Source organism: Glossina fuscipes, unplaced genomic scaffold (assembly GCF_014805625.2).
Source record: "Glossina fuscipes isolate IAEA_lab_2018 unplaced genomic scaffold, Yale_Gfus_2 1, whole genome shotgun sequence".
Lineage (NCBI taxonomy): Eukaryota > Metazoa > Arthropoda > Insecta > Diptera > Glossinidae > Glossina > Glossina fuscipes.
In genome coordinates, this window is record NW_023998415.1 from 9,189,224 (window position 1) to 9,216,191 (window position 26,968).

Below are 26,968 nucleotides of genomic sequence, written 5' to 3' on the forward strand. Positions count from 1 at the left end.
TAAGTTTTCATACAAATGTTTTACGGTTTCTTTTATGCAATAATTGCAACGATTGTCGTCGCCGTTTATTCATTTTATGCAAAACACATTTGGAAACTTTCTTCCCATTTTGGTTTCTTTTTTTTTCCTTAACTATTACAAAAACTATGAAGCAACTGTAAATTAAAATTTTTAAGTAATTACATGGAGACAAATGCTTATTTATTTTTCATCGATAACATTAAAAAGTTTGTTATATCATGACAAATTATCATCGAGATGCACCCTTGACTTGTTTCATCGGTTGCAGGAATATGCAAAATGTTGGTTTTTTTTTTTTTTTTTTTTTTTGATTATTTTTGCGGGTATTGTGGAAAAAAGAAAGTGTTTTCATATAATTGTTTGGAAGAAATAAAAAAAAAATAAATAAAAAATCCTTAATACTTAAAAGCCTTAGGATGATAATCAATTTTCTTTACATTTGTTTAAAAATTATGTTCAGCACTGAAATGGAAGTGAAATAAACAAAAAAAAAAAAAAGAAAATACATTTGTCGCCTTAAGTTTTAATGATTTTTCAGAAAGAAGTTAAAAAAAAAAAAAATAAATAAAAAACGGAAGGAGATGAGCCAAAGTAAAAATTTACATGAAACTCTGCACTTAACAAAAAGAAACGACAGACTCAATAGATATTTACAGCAAACGCAAAGTAGGGGATTTTTTTTTGCCCATTCCCCTAAAAAGGTACATCAAAGTTATCATTTTGTTTGCCACTGTCGGTGATCCGATATTATGGAAACGTTCTCAGGAATACGTTCCGCATTTTTTCTGAGATGTTTTGCAAAGCTGCTGTTTCTGCAAGTCCTTCAAGAATTTTCTTAAGATGGAAGAGGAGATTAAATAAATGTTCAGAGGAAAAAAAACCAAAAAAAACGACAAAAAGGTAGAAAAACAGAAAAGTTTCTATAAATACTTCTATAAAACCCATAGGTATATTTATACGATTTTTTTAATTCAGGTATGTTTTGGTATATTTTTACTTTACTTTATATAATTACTTATGAATGAACGAAAATGAATATCGCAAGGATTCGTCTTAAGTCGACTAAAACCACTTTTTAGCTGTATATGTTCTTCTTGTTGCTGTTGTTGTTAACGTTTTTGCTATTGCCGCTATAGTTATTGTTATTGTAATTGTTGCATTTACTTGTGTTAGTGTTAGTGTTAGTCGTGTTTTGCTTAAAGCATGAAAAAAGGGTTAAATGTTATCACTCTGCCACTTGTTATTTTCTGGCCTCCTGAGACGATGCATGTATGTGTATGCAATAATATAGCGTAAGTTTTGTATAGTAAGTAAAATGCAGCCGCCACATAAAACAGCACTAAACAAAAACGAGACATAATTTACTATAAGGTTGATGGAAACGTGAACAAGGTGCCTGCCTAGCTGCCTGCTTTTTGTCTGCTTGAATCACCACAATCATCACCATCAGCATCATCAGCACCAACCAGCGCACAACATGTGAATACGTACGCTTGCTAGCAATACGGCAAGCAAACATCACGTGTGCCTGCCTATATATGTATGTAGTGCGGGTGTTATATGTTATGCCAGCTAAGATATCAGTATCTTTATACACAATGCCTTCTTATACATATAATATATATATGTTTGTATTTGTGTGCGCATGCATATCTTTACCATATACCTGAAAACATGTGTCTGAACATTTGAGTAGTGAAGTGTGAATGTGTTTTCCGTTAGAGAAAAGATTTTTCATTAAAGATTCATGACAGGTTTTGTGTATGTGTGTGTGTGTGTGTGTCTATGTATATGTATAAATGTATTGGGAAAGGAAAACATAATTAATGGCCATTTCTTGTCAAGCTACTGTAGCAAGGCACCATCCGTATCATGCCTTTATGTGTACGAATTTGGCAAATGCATGTATGTATGTATGTATGTGTGTGTGTGTGTGCGTGTATGTATGTGTGTGTGTGCGTGTATGTATGTGTGTGTGTGTGTGTGAAAGTGCTTCTGTTCGATTAAATAAAAAAAAACTTTTAGTCATAAAAATCATTGTTTGATTTTCTTTTGGTTTATTTTTTTTTTTTTATTTTAATTATTTTTAAAATAAATTGTCCTGAATCACTTGAATCATTCAAAATGACTTCTCACATCGATTTCCAACATTTTGTCATCTTTTATTAAGCAACAATGAGCAGATAAAAAAACAATGAAAATGAAAATTTGTATAAAATAACCAGAAGCTAAATAAAAATTAATCACTACATTGACCTTTCACTTTTATGTTGAAAAAGGAAAAACAAAATAAAACAAAAAAGTACTTATTGTCTTTCTCTGCATGACAGCGAAAATTGTTCAAATGCAAAACAAACGAAAAATACGGAAAAAGGTCATCTTGTAAAAGACGCGTGTCAGGTGTATAAAGAAAAATTGGAGAAGCAAAAAACAAATAAAAGGAAAAAGCGCATAGACTGAAACCTACCATAATTTAACAATAAAATAATGCACGCTGCAGTGGTCGAATGCATATACATATATATATATAAATGCTCAATCGATTTTATGTGATGGTGTAAAATGTAGTTTTGCATTTCTACTAAAAACACCTGTTAGTTAAGCAACACAAAACGAATCAGATGATGGCCTAACAAAAAACAAAAAGCCCATGAAAACCGTACAAATGCTTAAATGAATGAACTCTCCAAGTATGGATGAATCTACTACACATTTAAGCATCCAATGTTAAAAATACGTAAGCAATGTCTTTAGCTCGAGTTATTAGGGGTATTTATTACTAATCAACCATAACAGAAAAGACTTCCCTTTCATTTTGCCTTAAATTCTGAATAAGTAATTATACCCGGTTGCACTAATTTTGATAGACGACTTCTACAGTTAAAAATGACAAAGAAATGAGAATTACCAGTGTACATCATAATTAAGTTCGATAAACTTAACCTTGACCTTTCTCTACTTAAGATAACAGCTTTCAATTATTGTATTATTGAGATACTGAGTGCGACGCCACTCATGGAACGCTCACAATTTCCGTTTTCGGCATACATTACCTTTGTTGTTTGATTTGAAGAAATCTATTGCCAAAGCCCATCATCAAGCACGTCCAGAAAATGCCATTTCAAACAGTTTCATCAACGCGGTTTCTCAGTGCTTGCCCGCCAAAAACAGGAAAGTTATCTGTGACGCATTATGACTGGCAATGAAAAATGGATTTTCTACGACAAGTCCAAGCGCAAAAAGTCTTAGGTTAGTCCAGGAAAACCATTCACCGAAGCGGAATATTGATGACCATAAAGTCTTGATGCGCATATAATGCGATCAGTAGAGTGTAGGGTATTACGAGCTGTTAAACTCGAATGAAACTATTACTGCAGATATCTAGATGTGATGTCACACGTTGCCAGAGTTGTCGAGGATACACTGTTGCAGTTCGAATGGAAAGTCCTGCCACATGAATACGAACAATTTTCAATGTCGTTAGTACTTGGGCAAAATGTCTCAAAAATTGCTATCTGTAGGGTGAGCGCAAACAAACAAGACACCTAGACAGACTAGCTTAGATCGATTCAGAATTATTTTCGGTATAATAATAAGTAAGCCTATCTCAAGTTTTTCTGAGTGTTGCGTACATCCGCACATACCTAATATACTTAATATATCACAAGTTGATGTACGATATAAAAACCTTCTCTTGGGCAACGAATTTTTTTACTCATCTTCTAAGAAGAAGTTCAAAGCATTTATTAACTCAATAAACAAACGTTGATTTGTTTTGCAAACCTGTAGTTACGTAAACCCACAGCAAAATTATCTTTCTTAGATACTTCTTCGACATACGTTTATGCAAACGCAATATTCCAAATTAAGGGGAAAGTCACTGTAAATTAGGCAGAAATTCAATTTTTCTTATTAAATTCACAACGGTGCAGTGTAGCCAGCAGTGTGGCAGCAGGATCCCCTATGTCACTATTCCTCGCCAAAATGTCTCCGAGGAGTCCATTTTTTAATATTTTATAAAAAAAAATTTGTTTTTTTTTTACTGCTTAACCATATGCTTAATGACTTTATCGGATCTGATTATTCTACTATTTTTCCATTCACTTCAAAAAATTGGCCAAACAAGTGCTCTTTTCAAACTGTTGTGGTTGTTCCTCCTTTAAATAGTCTTTCAATTCTCTACGCAATGAAATGCGTGTTAACGTTACCTGCGTTGCTGGAGTTCCGCAGAATTTCCTTAGTTTTCATACTCTCTCACTACCGCTTCAACCGAACTAAAGTCATTGTTATCAAACTTTAATTGTCAATAAAAGTGACGCAATTACCTTTCGTGAGACTGTTGTCCATAAACGATCGACAGCACTTAACGTAACGCTTAGGTAAAAGTAATTAATGAAAATGTATGATATTCATGGGATAGCGTTGAAGATCGATAAGATTCAGCTTTGGTTTAGAAGTCATTTTTTACGTCGAGCTAAGAAGCTTAAAGCAGATTTGATTAACTATGCAACCAAGATACAAATATTATAAATACCGTATCAATGATCGTTACCAAAAAGGACTTTTGAAAGGCATCCTTTACTTTAAAAATTCAAAATCTTATAAAAATTCGTTTTTCAACAAAACAAATAAAATTGAAAAGTGAAACAAGGAGTTTCCGAGTAATGCATCTTCTCTTCTCATAAAAAAATTCATAGTATTATTCGTAGAAACTTTTAAAATAAATTTTACACTTGAAAGTCTTTCAGTATTCTTGATGGGGATAATATATTAACTGTGGCCAGTCCGAGTTGTTACTAAAGATTGTTATCAATTCAGCGAATTTCGACATTTTGAATGAACTTAAAATACGCAATAAATTGCGTTTACTTATACCAGACATCAATACCTAACCCTGAGCCTAAATATAATGCTAAAAAAAAGAAAGTTTTTTAATAAGTCCATACGGGTTCCGTTCATCCCAGGAAAGAAAAATGTATTGCCAAGTAAGTAATGTGACTAGATTTTCAAGTTTTGAAAACCAAGAACATTATTAGCCAACGAAGAATAAACACTAATACCTTATCCTACGCTTAAATGTGTGCTTAAAGATTTTGCAGAACTGTTCGCCAACTAATGACTATAACTATAGATCATTATAAAGTTTGTTTTAGGTTTTAAAATAACTCTTTATATATCGATACCCCTAATAGGCATGCATATATATACGCAGCTAAGAGCTCGATAAAAATCCCGTAATAGCAAATGCAAAAAAAAAAAAAAAATGGTAAAAATCGCATTTAAATTGATTTGCAAAACTCCCAAGAGGAGTTAATAATAAAAACAACAATAACAACAATAAAAATAATAATAATAATAGAAAAAAATAAAAAACACCAGCAGACATTTGAGCTTTTTTCGGTTCTCTTTTGCCGCGGAGTGAAGGACAAAGCTCAAATGCAACCATCAATGACGACAACAATTATACCGAAAGTAAAAGTCATCATTAATGAAAATCTTATGTCTAAGAGCTTAAACAGAGGAAAACCACTCATTTGCTTGGTATATGTTTTTCTTTTCTTTTTTTTTTGTTTCGTACATTTCTTCAAATATTTTGCTGTTGTTTTTGTTGTTGTTGTTGTTGTTGTTGTTTTTAAAGGCCAAAGCTAAAGTTCGATCGTAACCATATGATGACCACTGCGATAAACATTTTATTCAGTCGAAAATCTCGTAACAATATTTAGAAGTATGGTTATGGTGCAAAATGTGTGTATACGTTTATGTGTAGATGTGTGTATTTCCGCAGGAGTTGATTATCTATTAAAACGTGATTTGCTACTAGCATTTTATGTGTATTATTTTGTAAATCTTTTTCGTTGGCGTTGCATAGATATACCGCATGTAGCACGGCAGACAGACAGCTATACTGACATTAACTATCAAACAACTGTTTGAGTAACTGCCTGTTATAGTATATAGTACGAATAGTAGTAGTACTATATTACCACTACTATTAATATATAGCCAACTCCATACTACCTACCACCGCAACTACTACTACCACCTTCATAACTAACATCATCATAGTCATTATAAGTACAACTACCGCTACTACAACAATAACAACAAATGGCGTTATAATTTAAGCTCATTAGTGCATAAAACACAGTTTAGGCTAAGAGTGTCATGCTTAAGCAATTTAAAATAGCAACAACCATAACAAAAGCGAAAAAAAAAAACAAAAAACGGAGAAAAAAATATATATATTGAAATACTCGTTTACCGCCATCGCCGTCATCATATCGATTTTGAAAGGTTTACAAGTGATGTAATATTTTTTTTTTTTTTTTTTTCGGGGCGATTTCATTTCCTATACAATATAATAACCATGTTTTAAAAGGATTTTGTAATTATAGGTGTCAAAGTGCAACAAGGGATTGTTTTCTTTTAAAAAGTAAAACAAAAAAAAAAAAAAGGAACAAAAAAGAGGAAAAATGCAAAAAAAAAAAATAAAAATAAAATGAGAAAAACCGGAAAAAACGGAAGGATTTAAAAAAAGAACGATACATTTTCAAAAAAATTTTCTGAAAACAAAATTTCATTCTATTTCGTAAAGTTAAGAAGGACAACGCAAGGTCAGTTCCATCAGCTTTCAAACAATAAATCATTTCCCTAAAGAACATAGCAGCCTGCCTTCAAAGACATGCAGCAAAAGTTGAACTGCGATCATGAGATTGCTTGAATCATTTTTGAATTTAAAAACATTGCATTTCAGACCTTGTTCAGAACTTGTGCGTCTTAGGAAAGCAGTCAAGTCAAGTAATCTTATTTGAACAGACAGGAATGGAGACATGTGATTAAATCACATCATTTCCTCTCTATATAGTGATCACGAAAATGTACCTCTTGTGCGTAAACCCAACATGGCTTAAGACCGGCCCGCATTTTATTACACCGATCGATTTAGAAAATTGTTGTAAACCTTTGTGTCCGTGTGATACCTATCCATGTGTTTTTGTGTTCAAGCTACAGGTCGCAATTTTTGAGATATTTTGATGAAATTTGGTACACAGACATACTTTGACCCACGGACGAACACTATTAAAACTTCCCCATTCTGAAAAGTCGTTATATGTCGCCAAAAATTATGCAATTTTCATAAATTCTCTGCCATAGCTCTTGTAGCTAAGAATTCGTATTTCGACATTCTAAACTGATTTGAAAACTTTGACCCGGCCAGGGCAATTTTTTTAACCAATCTCATATAATCTTTTCTACGGAAACTGAATCTCTACATATGATAAGAATTTGGAATAATTCATGGTAAAAATTTACTCATAATAGTAAATTGATAAAAAAAATCCATTTTACCGAATTTGGACCACGTAGGTCTATATGAGAAAAAAGTATTTGCAGTATTTTCAACAATGAAACCTTGTAATTATCCGGGTCCTGATGGCGTTCCGTCTGCTATTCTCCAACATTATGCTGACTTACTAAGTTCTTCCCTTACAAATATTTTTCATGTTTGTTTGAAGTCAGATTACTTTCAATCGATTGAGAAGAGTAGTTTTATCTTACCTCTTTATAAAAGTGGTTCTCTAACTTTTGATATTCTATGACGAAAATCGGGAGACAGTAAGGAATTGTTCGACAATGAAAATAGTGTGTTCTGAATTTGAGTTAAGTCGATTCAGATAGTGGAACCCTTCTCATATTAGACTTTTTTAAACAGCAGTTTTTGTCTGAAGCTGAGAAGCTCCATTTATAATAAGCGGGATGCTTTCGAATATTTAATAAACGGCCTTGCTTGCCTATAAAACTTTAATTTGCTTCAGTTTCAGGCTGCCATAGGCAAAAGTGTCATTCATCTCTTGGGCTTACAATGAATGTATTGCAGTTCTACAGCGCAAAGCATTAGGATAATTGCAGGTTATTAAAGTTTCGATTTTATCGATTTTTCGAGCAGAACGACGGGCCTGGTTCATTATCTTCTTTTGCCATTTTGTATACTTTACACTACTTTTTCACTTGTACTTTGATTCACATAAAAGACATGTAAGTCTTCAGACTGAAGTTTCTTTCTTAAAGCATGAACGGTGTTCATTAAAATTCCTCGCCGTGACTTGGTACATAGCCACCTTCTATAGGAACAAAAAAAAAAAAAAAAAAAAAAAAAAAATAGAAAAATAAGGAAAAGAAATAATAAAATCTCTGCGAGACATCTTCGGTACTCCTATGTGAAGAACGCAAACACTGAATAAATCTAAAATATGTCTTATGTATCACGTGATAAACAAGCGGTTCACTCATAATTAGGAAGAACGCTAGTTTGGAAGAAGGGAGAAAACCAATAGTCTCACTTGTTAAGACTGTACTTAAGTACAATTATTAAGTGAATTTCCCTCTCTCTCGTTACACGGCGCAATTACAAATGTTTATGATGAATACTTAAGAAATTCTCTGTATGCGCTGTTCACAGTATATAGAATTTCGTTGTTCACAGTCTCTAAAAGCTTGTTTTTAAATGTTATAGAGTTCCGTGAAAAATAATATTTCAAACCAAACCTAAAAGCGTGTTTCTTATAATGTAACTAATAATAATAATAATTTGATGACCCTTATTAATGTTGTATTAAAAGAAAAAAACTTCAACACTTTAAATATCTTCTAAGAATTAATAAAAAGACAAAGAAGAAAAAATAAATATAAAATAACTGAAAGTTATTAAATGAAAGACGTGACTTAAACCAAAGTGTCACTGTCGCCATCAACTCAACTGTGTGTAGTTTTCGTCTTTGCGGTTAAATATCAAAAAAAAAAAAAAAAATCAGATAAACGTGACATTTTGATGTAGTGATTATGTCAATGATGCTCTTCTTCACCGTCGTCATCGAATCAATTTTATGCCCACCCTTCAAATATTGAGGTATAATACAATTCTCCTTACGTTTGTAACATTCAAAATATTTTTACCTTAGACTTCAAATACTACTTCTAATGTCAATAGCAATAGAAAATTTTAAGTGGATTCACATATATATCTATCCATTTGCCCGCTCGTTTTTTTTTTCTTCTTCTTGTGCATATGTAATATCAAAACCGAAAAATGAAAACATTTATTAGGAGATTTCCAAAGGAAAAATTTAAAAGTTAGCTGAATTTTTAGAAAGTCTCACTAAATCGCATCAACGAGGGTAACGAGAAAATTGAAGAAAATAATTTTCTTTTGTTAACTCCCCATGTAAAATTTAAGAGCCGCGTGAATCTGTGTATCAATAATTAAGCTGATAATTGAAAATCGGGACCGAATACTAGAAACCGTTACGCTTTCAACACGCAGTGTTTCGGATTTCGTGTACACTAGAATTAGTTCTAGAATACCCTCAGCAATTGGTCCATCTTCATGGGATATAATAAAAACAAGCTATGAATCATCTAAAGGATATGACCGATATGACGAACAGGGTTGAAACTTTTTTGTTCTCCAACAGACGTTTCACCGAATTTGTCTTTTTCCGATTGCATCTATCTTACGAAGACAAAGCGAAATATGGAGTTGCTTCGGTTGTCCTGACCTTGTTTGTAACGGCAAAATGGATCGAGCTTTGTTCTGATCTAACTTATAACGATCAAAGACTTTCCCTAGTCGCTTCTAGCCTCACGTAGTCTAAGGGCAAACGCGGCCCTGGATATATCCTCTGACCATCTTTGCAGAAGCTGACTGCTGGTCCAAGTTAACTCGAGTTTTCTCCCCCCTTCGGTTCCATTAAAAGATATACTCTGCTTAATAGTGCATTGCTCTATAGTCTCTTTAATACCAGGAATGATAAAAAAAACCCACAAATAGTACAAAAAAGACTGATGTTATCTTCCATATCATACTCGATTATGATTTTGTCTTTTCTACGGATTAAGCCCTTCCGTTTAGTCTCATACGATTTCTTAAAATGCCTGAGTAAAGCAATGGCCATTTCAAACTAACCTGACTCGTATAAATGTTTTACGCAAGCGTAATTCCCATCAATAGGTTGCTGGTAAAATTCAACGCCTGGTAGATACTATCTGAAAGCAAAGTTGTTTTTTTTTTTTTTTTTTATTAATTTTGTATATTTTTCTAAAACGATACTGGTATCCAAAATTCATTTCAATGCCTGAATCGTTATGAAACAAAAAACGCTTAAAAAGCCGGTAAGATGAGCGCGCATTTAAGATATTATTTGTAGCAAAAAAGTTCTATGGAAAAAAGAAACAGAAACGTTAGCTTTTTTAGTTTTTCAATCTCTGTGTGTGCCACGACAAACAGTAAGATATGGTAACGTTAATTGTTAAACAGAGAGTAAACAGACAGTCGTTGAGATAAACAGTCTGGATATTGTTGAGTTTCTGGGTCAAAAATATTAAGCAACTAACCAAGCAACCAGGCAAGCAGACTGACATTCTGTCTCTATCTTATTTTATTTTTTTTTTCCTTGCTCATAAGTATATTTAAAGAATAGTATGGGCAAACGGTGTAGAAATATACCAGATTGCATTGTGGGATGAAAGCCTAGATATAGATGCACTTAGATGCACACAACAGACACAGTTGCTTGAAAGGCATGCCAAGCCATATCATGCCATGCATGTTTGACTCGTCCAACTGACACAATCTCCTCTTCTTATATATATGCACCTATATATATATATATATATTGCTTTTCTTTTTGCGGTTGCAGCTGCAGCAGCTGCTGTTTGTTACTCTAGCTTAAGCAAAACAGAATCAGAACCGAATGTCAATGTATTGTATGTCTGGTACTTTCTTTTCCACAAACTGAGTCACGCTGAGATTACATTTTTTTAAAAGAATATAAACTTCCTTTTTATTGCTATTGTTGTTGCTGTTGTTGTTGTTGCTGATGCTGTTGTCTCGCCTTTCAGCCAAATAAATTTTGCATGAATAATTTACATTTATTTCCAAATTTACTTTCTAGTTAGAAATATTCTGTATTTCTGTTTGTATTTTCTATTTTGTTTTGTTTTGTTTTGTTTTGCGTTTTTCTTTTTATGCTTTTCTTTCATTTTCATGTAATTGCATAAACTTTCCCTATTGTTCTTCCGTGTTTCTGATTTGAAGTATAACAACCATAACAATTTGTTAAATGTTGAGCAACAACAACAATAACAACAATTATCGTCTTTAACTTAAACACAAAGAGAAGAACATGTTTCTTCTTTATGTGTACTTATATATGTATATATATTAAGAATATATATATATATATATATATATATATGTATATAGAGGCGGATGCGTTGCACATTCCATTCACTTTTCTTGGATTCATGTTTTTTTCTTCTCTCTTTGCTTCTTTGTGTATAAAATAAAATGAGTATTTTATCTTCTTTTTTTTTTCTCAAATTACTTTTACAGCAATTACTCTTGCGGTAGTTGTTAAGGATTTTTTTAATGGATGATTTTATACGTGTACGATCGTAGTGAAATAATTTTTATTTTATACTTGCGTTATTTTCAACCGAACGTATTCGATTTTTATACCCTACACTATATGTGATGCAAGGGTCTATTACACATTTGTGGATGTGTGCAACACGCAGAAGGATGGGTTTGCAGTAGAGTCACATTTTATTATATCGATCGATTTAGAATCATTTTCTCGATTTAAAGTGATTTTAAATCGAAATAAACGTGTCTGTCCGTCTGTCCCTCTTGTTTTCTTATGTTCGACTTATAGATCGCAATTTTTAAGATATATTGAAGTGTTTTGGCTTAAGGACAAACGCTATTAAAAATGTTTCCGATCGAATCGCTTTTTCGGTTACTTCTCACATTGCGCCTTTATGTGAAAAGTCTTTGCATAAATAAATGCATTACGCAAAGTGTTGTAATGTATTTAATTGTAGGCTGTGGACTCACTATAGTGCTTTTAGTTGTTATTTTAAAAAGAAGTAAACAAGTTTACGGTTCATTTTTGTGTATTCCGCTCATCCATCTCGAAAGGATAGCGCAACTTGTGTGCTTAACTTTAGCTATCGGGAAATAGAACTTTGAAATCAACTGAACAAAAATTTAAATTGATTTTATATATTTTCGTCTATTTGCAAAGCAGACCCATTCTCATTCCCACTATACTTGCCATGCACACAAGCAAGTTTCAGAGCTAATGATAACGGCGCGGTCACCAAACAAACATAAAAATCACGGCCATGCTTCCTTATAATCTGACCCTGACCAATCATATACCTTTACTACATAGTACATAGTATATAATAGTCTTTATCATATATAAATATGTAATAAGTAAGTCATAAATATATGCGTATGTGGGCATAAAAGTGTAAATGTATACAAGTATAAGTATTCAATTATATAAATATATAAATGCATAAATATATAAATATTTAAATATACAGGTAAATATGATTCAATTTAGTCGAATATTAGTCAGAAAGAACAAAAGTTTAAAATCGGCGATTTTCGTAGACAAACAAATGAAGTAAAATGAGCTGAACAACCATCGAAAGGACCAGCAGCACATAGGGCATAACGCGAACATCAACTCTGTCATTTATGCTGTACGAATATCTATTTACTTGATAGCAATTCCGATGCGTGAGATGATGGTTAGTTACAGAAAAGAAAGAGTCAGTTAAAAATTAAAATTTAATCTCGAATCTTAATAAAGTCCTCTAATCAAAGGTAAATAAATGCTTTGCATAAAAATTATTTGTGCTTAAATCATTCATTCATTCATTCATTCATTCATTCATTTACAATTTTCATTTAAAACTAAATCCTTTCTCTTTATTATGAGCCGAGAAAATAAACAGACAACCACACCTCTTCTTTTGTCATGGAAAATGAAAAAAAAAAGAGACTTTTTTCAAGCACGATTTCTTTCAAGTTCTTTGAAAGTACAATTCGGGTGTTTTTTCGTTATGTTTTGAATGTAAAATACACAGAATTTTATGCAAAACTCGTGACTAATCAACATAAATAAAAAAAAAATAAATTTTTGTTTTTTCCCCCAACCCGGTTCAATTAGACGAAAATGTATTTAAACGTAGTTGTATTGCCTAGCTATATGGGGTACATATTTGTATGTTTATGCATGCGTGCGTGTGTTTGTCTGTGTGTGTGTGTGTGTGTCCTTAGAGGAAAAACTTCAAGAGTTTTTCAGCAACTTTGTTGGTATTTGTATTTATCTTTTATGTGCGGTTTGGGCAGTCATATCAAATCATGTCTTGTTATTAGTTGGGTGAGTGTGTCTTTGTCTTCACTTGAATGTTTTTTTTATTTTTTTTTTTTTGCTTTGGCCATGTTTGCTTGTTTGTTTCTATTTGTGTGTGTGCGCAGAAAAATTCAACAAAATACCTCTCACCTACATTTAGAAAAGTGAATGTCTCGGTTTATTTTTTTTATTTTTTCTTTTTTCTTTCTTTGCACAACACTTGGTGTCGGCATTTGCTGCTCGGCATAGCAGCTCATGTTAATATACATGACTTTATTAAAATTGTAATGAGTTCATTTTACAACAAATGACTAAAGCAAATTACAGATGAGAAAAATTAGACCAATTTTTTTTGTTTTCTCATATACTTTTACCGCTTTCAAGATGACTGACAGCATGAAATGTTTATAAAAAAACATCTTCGTAAAGGAAATTAATTTTTCTTCTTTTTATTTATTTATTTTTTTTTTTTTTTCATTATTATGGCAAAAATTGTAATTATCATCGATAAGTAGATAAGCAAGAATTTCGGAAATATATTATTAAATTTTTACACTTTTTCTATGTATGCGAACATTTTTAATAATTATGATATATAAATTATAACAAGTAGGCAAAAAATTGTTTAATTTTGCTAGTGTGCTTATCTTACTTTATGTCCTAGAATTTATTTCTTTCATTTGAATAAATTACAATAACGACAAATATATAAGATTTCTACTCTTAACAGCAAATTAATGATGTTAGTATGTGTAAATGGAAAATGATAGCGACAATACATGTTAATTACATTGATATTAGAAGCAATATGTAACGCATCTAAATGTTACCAAATAACTGCCTTAACAGTACTGTACGGTCGAAGTGTTAACAGTACAGACTGCTAAAATCGATTTGCAGATTAACAGATAATCTAACATAGAGCATTAATCGCGGCAAGTCAATCGGCGTTAACTAAAGTGATAAACATAAAATAAAAGGATAGTCTATCAGTCAGCTCTTACATGCATTTAGCTGTTACCGCGAGCCCATTTGCTTTACCTGCATTGGAAATGTTTTAATTCTATTTTATGTTCACTCAATCAATTTTCTCAAACTTTTCCGTTTCTGTTCTTTCGCCGCAACTGGCACATATTGTCTTGGATATGAAACTCCAAATTTTTAAAGCCATAGTCCAGAGAGAAAGAAAAAAGCAAAATGTTCAGTGAAGTGAACTGCATTTGTGTGGGGTTGATTTGATTTGGGACGGATTCACTGGACGCGGAACGACTGAATTATAACAGGCTGGATTATTCGTAATTGGAGCGCAATGCAGTGAAGCTGAGTTGAGTCAAGTGCTTTAAAACGAAGTGATATGTAGTTGGTAGCAGCCGATTGGGAAACCTTCTTAAATTATAACGCGCACGGGGCCAAGTAGTAAATGATCTCGGCTAACTCGACTCAATGGTCGTTCAAATCTCAAGTGAGGTAGAGTTTTCCATAAAAAGACGATAGTGCTTTAAGACTTTAATTTTAGAATTTATTTCTATGCGAATTGTATTAGTACGGTTCGGTACGCTTGTGCTTATGTTTTAGTATAATTTCGTCACTAGTTGCCACTAACAGGAGGACAGTATCTTGTTAAGCTGTGTCAATCCGGATTGATAGCTTTAATATCCATTACTTACATAGGAAGAAGTATAATAAATAAAATTTTTTATCTATCGGAAAAGTATAACTCTGGTGTTGATCTTTGAAACTCTCAAAATGAAATTACTCAGGCAAGGAAAAAAATCCCGAATTTCGATCGTACAAGGGAAATGAACGGAATTACGGCATCGCGATATATTTGCTCTTGCGACAGCATTTCAATTACTTAGTGATTTCAAGTGCGACTTTACAAAAGCGCAAGCCTTTACTCGCTTTGGGCATTCAGAGAACATTGAAAGTCATTCATTAAAGTAGGAAGTTGCCTTTATCAACTTGGCAACTCAAGAGGAATTGAAATTGAAAATAATAAGACCCTAAAAAGCTACACAATGAGCCATTCTTTAACACCATAAGGGCAGCGTAGTTTTTCCTATTTCGCTTCATTGGGAGGCAGTAAGAATCGTACTTTGCTTTATTTGACGCCGCCTTGCACAAAATGTTCTTTACCAAAACTTCATACTCAAAAGCATAGTTTCCTTTTATTCTACGTTTATTATATCATATACGCAATTATATCAAATAAGCTCTTGAATTTTTCAATAAAAAAATTATTGTTAACCACAAAGTTTTTCCCATCTAACAAAACTATAGCTGATGTGAGCCACCGGAGGTACATGCCGCCAGATAAAGCATTCGCTTGTCAGCCACCGGTGGTATACGCCGTCCTTAACGATTCAAGTAGGAACCCTAACACTTCTTGCTTCCTTCTGTTTTCGTTATGAAATCGTAAATATTGCGGAACGATTGAAATAAGGATGATGTCGAAGGTTAAGTTATATCATAAAAAAAATAAAAATTCTAGCATACTTTTAAGCGTTCCGCGCCAAACGAAAAACTTAGTATACGCCAGAGAGAATTCAATTCAGCATTTATTTAATCATTGGCCTGTCGTAGGTGACTGACTGTACGTGCGGTAGCTTTGGAGAACACCATTAATAAATTAGTTTGATAAAGTTGTAGAGAAATTAACCGCCAGCCGCTTTTTCAACTTTTACGCATCTTTTAAACAAATCATTACACACTGTCTTTCCCATTTTCCTCACATTTTTCTTTTACTTATTTCACTAACTCGCTAATATATTTTTTTCTTCGATTTATTCAATGCAAGCATACCATTCAAATATGTTAATTTCTTGTTATTGCCTGCTCTACCTACTTAGAAAATGCTATTTTTAAAAATCTTTAGAATTTAGCACATTAGATAGGAAAAAAAAAAAACGAAAAAAAAACAACGAAAATCAGTAAACACCAAACAAAACAGAACCAGATAACACGTTGAGGCCAAGTGTTGCCAGCTAGGCCGGCTACAGGCACTCACTCAGCCAGTGAAATAGAAATACAGAAAATTGCGTGGCTCATGCATACGAAAGTGTGTTGGAAATCAAAACATAAAAAAAAAAAAAAAAAAATGCGCGCAAAAGAAAATCCAAAAATACTTAAATAATATTAAATGAGTTGAAAAAGGCATGTGGAAGCCGTGTGAGGTTCGTTGACTCATATCATGACGAATTCACTGGGCTACGCTGTCTATACGCAACAATATATATAAACAATTTGCTGACGAGCTGGTGTATAGAACTCTACAAGTGTACATGTATATACGGTTGGACTTGTGCTTTGAAAATGTTTTTTCTTTTCCTTTCTTTTATTCTCATTGGATTGGATTTTCTCTGCTTCCTTCTACTTTCGATAAATTCATTTTCTGCTTGAAAAAACGAAGATGAATGCTTTTAAATTTAAATTATCAAGTGAACTTTAATCTTAAGTTTTTGACCTCGACATTATTTAAATTAAATTAGTGAATATATTCAAATTCAATTAATTTATATTTAATCGTAAGATGAAAGTTCATTTTCCATTGCTCGGGTCCAAAATATTTCATCAACAATTTTTCTATGTTCTGTGCGGACCTACATGTGCACGCAAAACACATCAAACGTTGGGATAGATTCGCTTCTAGTGACGTCAATCAATTCAGTACTCATTTAGTGAAACAATTTGAAGGCGTCTGTCCTTTCGTCCTTCTGAAATCTGCCTCCCTTTTCCTATATTCAATCTTTTGATTACAGTTTTCGGGTTATTTTAACGAATTTGTTACACTTAGATATTTTGGTTCAAAGACAATCTCTATTGTAAACGGACGATAAGCGATCATCGCCGCACGCATTTCACTTAGTGCTTTAGCATTATTTCAAAACATCTTCGAATATTCCTCGACACAGAATCGGTGAAAACAATTTTTTTTTTTTGGCATAATACGTAAATTTTTAAGTGGAATGAGACTATTTTTTATTATTATTCTGGTAAATTATTTTAGAAAGCAACAACATGTAATGAATAGAAAATTACTAGATATTCGTCTGTATGTTGTCTGCCAAATTTTGATTAAGATTTGTTCACTTTTCGAACACCTCCTGTATTCTTCAAATAAGAGTCTCGAATGGAATGTAAGCTTTTTTATATCAACAATGTGTAACTATTGGTATGTCATGTTGCAAATATTTGAACAATAATAATTTTTTTAGTTAAAAGAAAAAGGAAAAATTAATTATTTTAAAATGGGATCACGCAATACAGACAATATTCATAAGCCAAAAAATCTTCTTTTTTTTTTTTTTTATGAAACTCTTAATTTTACGTTTTATTATAGTAGGCGAAGTGGTGCAGAATATTTGGTGGTCGGCCTTGCTCGACTCTGATATTTGAGCATATTTATTGACAGAATTTTGTTGGTAAAATACGAATTTGTAAAGCCGTGCAAAGTTATATTATTACCTTAATAAGCGTAGCTGATCCAATCTTGATCTATATATATATATATATATATACATGTACATATATGCTATTACAGACCTTTAATCTTGTCGTCATCTAAACCTAACTGCTGTATTAATTATGGGTGTACCAATAGAGCAAAAGTTTACTTTGATCTTCCGAAGTCATTGCAAGCTTTTTGGAGACGAATCGAAATATTAATTTGGAGCCTTCCAAAAAAAAAAAAATAAATAAATAAATAAACAAATAAATAAAAAAGCGTTTACCAAATTCATGTTAACGTTCGAAAGCACTGCAATGGACGAATGGATGGATGAAAGCGTAGAGAAACATAGTCTTGGAGTATTGCGTTCGAAATAAAAATTAGCCGGGTCAGAATGAAAGAAACGAGCAGATATAGCAACAAAGTATTGTTTATGGCTGGCTTCTACTTTTTCCCACTTCTCAGACAGTTTTCGGATTCCGTATTGAAAAAATATCTCATCTTTTAAGGCTGTAAGCACAATGCACCGAAAGCAATATTCTTACAAACCCATTAACCATTTATTAATAGAATATAAACACTTTATGCGATTCCTTATGTATCATCCCGCACATTACAGGCAGTATTATCAATTTAATAGGTTGCGGATAGAGCAATGTGTCTCCTTATTCATCTAAAATGTTACGTATTAATAACAGTAAAAATTCATTATCGAATCGGCATTTTAGAAAGAGCCCTTTAAAATGCTTCTTCAGAAGGCTGTTACAAAAGTAATAAGTAATACTATTCCATGTCCATGTATGGTAGGCGTCCATTAGAAAACTGTCTATGTGCAGAAGATCGCTTCGGAATGACCTGGACATGTATAATATTCAACATAGGGATAATCTCCAAATTGAAAGCAACTTTTTCTGTATTTTATTTCTTAAATCTCTCCCTGAAAGTACCCCCTAGGTGTAATGCCTTGAGAGGCAGAAAGAATTGAGGAAAAATAGAGAGTTCCCATGGCTTAGGAGATGCATGATCTGGCCGTCAGTAAGGGTTATGTTTTTAACGGTCGAGCACTCATTACGTACGACCACACGCCAATCTACGCATTAGGAATTGTATCCGGGAATGCTGACCTTGATAGTTGCGCTTTCTAACTAGCTTAAGTGGCGGTAACTAATAACCATAGAAAGGAGTTAGAATGTATAATGTTTGAAAATGAATATCTTAGCTTTTCGCTGTTTTTATTTTTGTGCGGGCGATAGCCAGAAAGACTTGAGATAGTCTCACCTTTTCTTATACCGATCGATTCAGAATCATTTCTTGGGATGTTTTGATTAAATTCGGTGTACCGACACATTTTGGCCCAGGAACGCACGCTATTGAAAATGTTTCGGATAGGAACGCTTTTTCGACCACTCACGCTGGTGTCCATAGAACGCCTGACTTTAAAAAGTTGTTACATATGTAACTTTAGGATGGTCTAGGATATTTAATGGTGGGCCGTGGCCCACTACAGTATTTTTATTGGTTTCAAGGAATGTTAAGTCAAACAGTAGTGTAGTGTTAAAGAAACAATATGAACGATATGATCTTTTAATTGGGCATCAATATCAGTAGATCAAGCTAGAGAGTTATCATATTAAGTTTCCGCATCACTTATGAATTTCACACAAGTATTTTTCCTAGGGAGCAGTTATTTATATAAAAATTTCTGCTCATATATCAAGACTGTTCAAGGGAATGTCATATTCGAATGTCATTTGTGCAACGTTATCAGGAATAAATATTTCATAAATAAATAAATTTTTGTGCAACATTTTTCAATTTCTCCTAATCCGTTACTCGATCGTAAATATCATTTGAATTAATTGCCTTTGCTGGTGTATTGTAGACTCGCTTTCACTAGCACCATTTACCCGTCTTCTCTATTCTTCTCTGATTGCAAGGAAATACTTCAACTGCGAATGCGTCGACTTGTTTAAAATTAAATCCTATATTATTTGCTAATTTTTACTATACTTTATAAAGGCCAACAACAAGCGAGACATACGCACAAATATTGCTTTATCGGTTCCTATTAAGAAGTTCTCCTACTCGAACATAAGCTTTTAATGTTTTGTGATGTTACCAAAGGTAGAACAAGGTGAAAATACCCTTTTCATATGTGACGCTTATGACAATATTATCCCGTGGAACGAAAGGTGAAAGAGCGTTTTTTAACTTTTAAACAGAGTTTCTGAGAGAAACTAAACAATGTAAGCGGAAACCAGTTGCTTTGTTACCTTGTTAGATCTTTTTTTATACGTGAAACTTTGTAAGAATTTTTGCTAACATATTTCTTGACCGTCTTTTATTTCTTGCAAAGCAATAAACTTATCAGTCCTTAGTCTAACAAAAACGACAAACAATCGTTTTTCTTTCTTTTTCTTCAACTTTATTATAAGCCCTTTGTTAACAATTATTTTGTTTGTTTTTTTTTTTTTTCATTTTTCTTTAAAGCTTTCAAAACGAGACATTTAACATATCTATTGCTTTTATCAAATAAATTAAAGTTTTTAACATTTCATTTAACTGGAAAATTATTGAAAATTCAATAATTTATTGTTAAGTCAAAAGTGTTTTTTTTGTTTTTTTTTTTTTTTTTTGTTGTTTTCATAAATCCTTTGGATTTTTGTATTTTTCTTCTTTTCGTAAGCGTCTCTTGTAAACTTCCTTATATTGTGGTATCGGCATCATGACAATCGGTTTATTATTTGAAAAGATCTTTTGCTGTCTGTTTCTCTGCCTTCATAGGCAGCGAGAAGTCATGTTCGCCTGTTAAGCGTTTCTTTTTCTTTTTTTTTTTTGTTTTATTTATATTATTATTAATTTGAAAAGAAGAAAAAAAATATTATTTATTTTCATCTTTTATGTCATGACATTTTTCACCTTTTCTTTCTACCCATCACCTAGCATTATCGTCATCATGATGCAAGAGTTCATGGAGATTATTGCGAACAATAAAGCAACAAAAACAACAAAAATAACAAATGCAACAATGATATGTTATTTGATGTAATATTTGACTCTTATCAAGATATAAACGCATATTTAGATAATTATGTGTGTACTCACTGCGACCGTATGAAGGAGTCAGCCGGTCTATACACATATTTACTTTTAACTCTATTATCAGCGATTTGATAGTCGTCGTTATTTTCTATATATATATATATATTTTTTTTTTGTTTTCTTTTTCCATTTTTTATTTATTTTTTTTTTTTTTTTTTTTTTTTTTAATATCCATATATAGAAAATAATGGAGGGAGGCGTTCAATCATCGACAATATCATTATTCATTATGAGCGGTATTTCATTTTCATATTATTATCTGCTATTTGCAGTAAAATACGTTGGCTTTTAAATAAATATTTTCCTATGAAATTTCTTGTGATTGGTTTTTTGAATGGAGTTTCTCTTCAATTAACACACCTTCATTTATATATAAATATATATTTGTGCCGACAATATATTACGGGGCAAACCCGCAGCATAAAGGGACATATAAAAAAAAACCATAAAAATTAATCTTTCATTTTAGATATCTATCTGTGTTTTCCTTTCTTCTTTTTTTAAAGTTTATTTTTTTATATCAACATTTTGTCGGAATAATCATTTCTTTTAAACACTTAGCGTAACTAAGCTTTCCACAGATATAATAATAATATTTCATCTTCTAACCTTCGAAACGTGAATTATTATTTTATTTATTTTTTAGCAACTACTAAAAGTATGCTATGTCTTCTCTAGCAACACATACATCTCAAATATTACATAGTAGATAAGGGATCTATATACGTAGAACTTGCACTCATCATGCGCATTCCATGCATATGAAAAAATATCCTTATCTCGTGACCTCTACAATATCCTCATTGTAAGACATATCTCTCTCTCTCGCTCGCTCTCTCTCTCTCTCTCTCTCTCTCTCTCACACACACACACCCTTTCTCTCTTCTCTCTCACCTTTTCTCTCTCTATCTGTCTCTCTCTGCCTCCTCTCTCTCTCTCTCCACTATCTGTAGCTCCCATTTCTATATCACTCATTTATCTTATAATTCGTTGCGCTAATTTCCCTACCTCTCCATCTATCTATTTTCCTGTTCTGCGACCCTCTTACCGCAATGATTTTAATTCGTAATGCTTGCTTAAGTAATGTTATTTATTAATTTTTGGTAAATGTCATCTCATACTCTAACACCCTCCATTATTCCAATCATCTAAACACCCTCCCGTTCGGCCTCGCTTTCCGCTAGTGGAGAATCACATTTTTATTCATTCACTTATTTATTTTCTATTTTCTTCTTACTTCTCTATCCCCCAATCTTCCCTCTTCCTTATTAACCAACCAACCCTTTTCGCACTCATCCCCCTACCATCCATCTCTATCTTTATATGTATTCTTGACACTCGTTGTAATTTGCATTAGCACGTACCATTCACAATACTGAACGAAAATCCAAATGACATTTTTATGCCATAACTAAGGAAAAGACTTTGGCGGTTTGTTAATTGTGTGTGCGCTAGATCCCTAGATCGAATTTACCTGGTTTTTAAGCCTAACCTAGCAAAGCTAATAGGAAACTTTATATAAAGAATAAGAAAAGACAATGGGCCAACATTGCTGTGTATTTTTAACACTAATGAAGATTAACTATGCGGCTATTGGCACATAAATACGCCAAGTTTAAGATAAAACTTGTATAGGGACTAGCCCAGAAAGTGGTCTAAACCAAAACCATTTTCAATAGGTTTCGTTCTTAGGATAAAATAGGTCAGTGTAAAAAAATTTATCAAAATTTATCGCTACGTGTAGCTATAACACAAATTTCCATGGACTGACACAGACGGACAGACAGACTTAGATCAATCAAAGCTCTTGCTTTCATCGCTAAAGCCAATGCCGCAAAAGCAACGTAGACCCATATAGGTACCTTAGAAACATCACGTACCACAATTAATAAGCGATTTGCTACAAGCGTACCGCATATCTTTAGAAGAAGACTTTTACGGGACGAAGCTCTTTGCTTAAGTGATCAGAAAGCAGCCTTCTCTGCCACAATTGCATATCGATGTGCTTTTAGCATTTGCCAGAACTCATGTATCGCGCATAGTGCATTTTTAGTGATACGTATTACAAGGCGAGGGAAAACAGAAAAAGTATTGGAAATGAAAGGGAAATTTCCACACCATCGAAAAGATCAAGATAAAATCTATGAATAAAAGTACTGAGACAAGAATGAGTGCTTGAAATATATCTTCACGGCATGGGGTAGAGCTAGAAGTTTCATATCAAAAGATACAATGAAGAAGATTATCTGCGCCTTCATGCCAATAATTGGATTGCATGATAATGATCCAAAGCATTGAGAAAATATTAGAAATAATTCACTTCGTGTCGACCTTAACTACATGAAAAATTCACGAAATCACATTGAAGTAAAGATAATGTTTAACAAATAAAAACATTACCGTGGGTCATGCCCTCTCATTAAATACCCTACACCACCTTATTGTTATTCATTCAACGACTTTTTTAAGCCAAGGTATTATATGGGAAATGGTCGAGAAATGCTCCTGATCTGAATCAGTTTCAATAGCGTTTCTCTTTGGACCAAAGCACGTCATTGCTTCAAATTTCACTAAAATATATATCAAAAATTGCGACGTTTAAGTTGAACACAAGTAAACAAGATGAATAAGCAGACAGACGGACAGGTCGATTCAGAAATTAATACAATAAATTAATACAAGGTGATTCTCTCCCAAATCCTTCGGGGTGTTGCATACATCCTCACAAACTACCCTACCCTAATATACTCTTGTACCATAAGCGCTGTAGCGTATAAAAGTAATAAGAAATTTTTGGAAAGGGATAAAGTGTCTTAGATGTTCCGTACGAAAGAAGATCGGATGTCAGAAATTAGTCGAAAGCAATCGCACGAAATATTCTCATTATTGTTATTACTATTATTCATTATCATATTATTCATTATTAATATTTTATTTATGTTTTTTCTCAGGTAACGGATTTCTTTTCTATTTTCGTATCTCAAGAATTTTTGATACCTTTGTGAAGAATTTGTCCAAGTGATAATTTTTGTTTTCGTGTGTGACGTCTTAATGTTCTTCAACGACCATATATTTAGCAATTCGTCGACAATCATCTAAAACTTTCTCTTTTGTAGCGACGCAGCTCTTACTGTTTAGATATGTAGGTCCCAGTTAAGTGTATTAAGTCGGATGCATTACGAATTGATTTTAAGACGCATACAAAGTCTAAATACCGTATATACATTCGTCTATCGGTCAGATAATTGAATTGAATTTCAAGGAAAATAAGTAAATAAATAAATTTACCTAACTAATGAATGCATAATAAATTAATTAATATATTTGACTATCATTGACCTTTTGTACATCATGTAGCCCTTAATCCATTTACTCGTTTCCTGGAACACCCTTTAAAAGCAAACCAATTTTTATAGTTTAAATTATGCTGTAAAGCAAGATATTTCTTTTGTTATTGTAAAATTTAACAACATGCGTACGTGTGAAGTTTCAGACAATATAGTTATATGCATAAATTAGATTCAATCTGAATGTATGCGTGATATATAGCAAAATGTATCGTTGCGTTTGGTCGTCGTTCCCTTCTAATGTTAAACTTTAATGTCTCCTTAACTGACTTTGCGTGTACAGATATGTGTGGGTTGTGTCTGGTTTAACAAATTAAGTGTAATTGTCGAGCTTTAAAGTGTGTTTGTCATTGTTATGCTGCTTGCTATTGCTACTTCTGTCGTTCTATACGTTCTTCGTCTTTCTTATATGGAGATCATCTCTACTATTGCTATTATTATTATTATTATTATTACTGTTGGTTTTAGCTAAATGGGCGTAAGATTAGTTAGACTGTTGTTATGGTTAAAACCCACACAAAAATTTTCTTTTATTAATATATATATACAGCTTTATTATTATAAGGAAAAAATTCTCAGAAAATTATTTTTCACTTTAAATTGGAGTTTTTTGTCTTTTCTTTGTTTTTTTTTTTTTTTCAATTTATATAAACACGCCCTCATTTTGATTACTTGGTTTTTTTTTTTTGTTTTATTTTGTATATATTGTGAGCGATTTTAATAACAATTTTTTCTTATGTTTTCTTTTTCTTTTTTTTTTTTTTGCTTTATTCATTTAATTTCAGGTGTTATACCATGAAATTGTATCACACGCTCGAGTGGTAAGCGCCTGCATAAGAGCCGCCTCTGAGAAAGAGAAACAACAACAGCAATTGCAACAACAGCAACAACAGCAACACTTATTAACTATCAACGATTCCAGTTTAATAGCGGAACAAACTAATTCTTCACTTTCTTCCACGGATGATACAACGACAACGATAACAACGACAACGACAGCGACAACAACATCAACACCAACAACAGGTACAACAAACTCTGATAGCTCAGGTATTGTTGTCGATGCAACGTTAGATGCAGAAAAAAGCCTAACTTTTGCTGAAACCGCATCGCCATCTACTAATAGCAGCAGTGAAGCAATTGTCGTTCATCATAATAAAAAAATTGAAAATCAATTAGAACGTTTGCAGAATCGTTATCATTTATTGTATTTAAAAGCATTCGAAGTTCAATTATGGTTGGATGGTTTATTGCGAAAGAAAAGCATATCAGCGGTAAGTGCTTCCTGTAATTTTAAGAAACTTTCCATAGATACGTGAAGTAAAAGTGATTTTTTTTTTTTTATTTTATTTTATTTTATTTATGTTTTTTTTTTATCTAAAACTTCTGCAAGTGCTCAGAGGCGCAACGACATTGGTTGCGAGATCTTCTTAAAAAAGAGAAAGCCAAACGATGCAAAATTCCGATCTTTTGTATCCGTAAAGACACACTAACGATATAAACATGTAATTGAATGTCCAGCTGAAGAATCTACCAAAGCAACAAAAAAAATGCTCAACTATTTACTTGAAGAACTAGCTCACGTGGGATTCAAGGAATTAATTTTGAACAATTTTGCCACATGTGAAATGTTGTGTGATCTTTTTCGGAAGCTACCTTTTACAATTTGTGTGACATAGAACTGAAAATGCTACATGCACCAACGTAGTAGCGTATTAGCTTTTCCCATTCTTACTTCCTTAATTAATTGCTTCACGATTGTTCTGTACATATTGACTTGATTATCATAAATTACATCATACAGCATAAATCTCCAACTGGCTCGAGAAGTCTTTTTCATCTCTCTCTCTCTCTTGCAACATATATTTATTTCACTTCAGACTTAAGCAGAAAAAAGGCTGAGACGAAGTTCGAAATTGTTCTAGACATTAATAGACGGATATAATAGATATATATCTCTTAGGTATAGTATTTTGGTCCATTCTTAATATTTGGGAAATTTAGCAGACGACCACAGACGAACAGAGCCGTTGGCTTTTTGATGCCTCTTGTAAATGATGTTATGTGTGTAAATCGTGAAAGTAACTCTGTCTGGTGTTTTATTGCATCGCACCACAATTCCTACCCTTATTCGTGTATTACCGTGTCTATTCTTATCCCAATTCGTATACCTATTTCTATCTCTAATCCTATTCCTGTTCCTGTTGCTATCTGTCTTTATATATCTGTTTTTACTTTTTTGTTAGTTTCCTTCTACCTTCATATACTTTTTTGTCTCCCTCCCTCTATCTCTCTCTCTCACTGACTCTCCGCCTGTCTTTCTGCCCATCTCTTTCCCCTTTCTTTCTCGCTTCGTTTCGCTTGGTACACCTTTCACTTTTACCTTTTTTCTTGGCATAGTTCTAAACGATTTGTTCAAGTCTCAGATACCATACAAATTTTCCTTTCATTTAACGGCAAAGCAATTATTGCATCATTAGCCTTTAAAAAACCTAATTGCTTAAAGAAAATGAATTTAAATGTCAATAAAAAAACATTCTTCACTTTTACCTGAACGCTATGACAGCACACAACGAAGACTGTAGTGCTATTGCGCTTGATGGGTTAGTGATTGATATACTTTAGAAATCGTTGGTAACTTAAATTGCATTACTTTTTATATGAAAAGCTTTATGCTTTTTTCGTACTCTGCTCCACTCCTGGTATTGTTAAAACTTGCCGCCAAAAGATGGTGATCCATAAACCTTTTTCTTTTTGCTACAATCAAAAGAACATCTTTGAGGTCGCGTAAGGCATATGTTTTTCTTTTAAAAAAGTAAATACGTACCTCTGTCCGTCTA

At 32.7% G+C, this 26,968-nt stretch overlaps 1 protein-coding gene across 1 annotated transcript in view; it reads left to right on the forward strand.

The window, feature by feature from the left end:
- Positions 1–26,968, forward strand: part of LOC119632301 (1-phosphatidylinositol 3-phosphate 5-kinase-like) — a 288,939-nt gene that overhangs the window by 238,325 nt on the left and 23,646 nt on the right. The window contains exon 5 of the mRNA XM_038025138.1: positions 24,914–25,402. Within this exon, the coding sequence (XP_037881066.1) occupies positions 24,914–25,402 (489 nt within the window). The remainder of the gene's footprint in view (positions 1–24,913; positions 25,403–26,968) is intronic.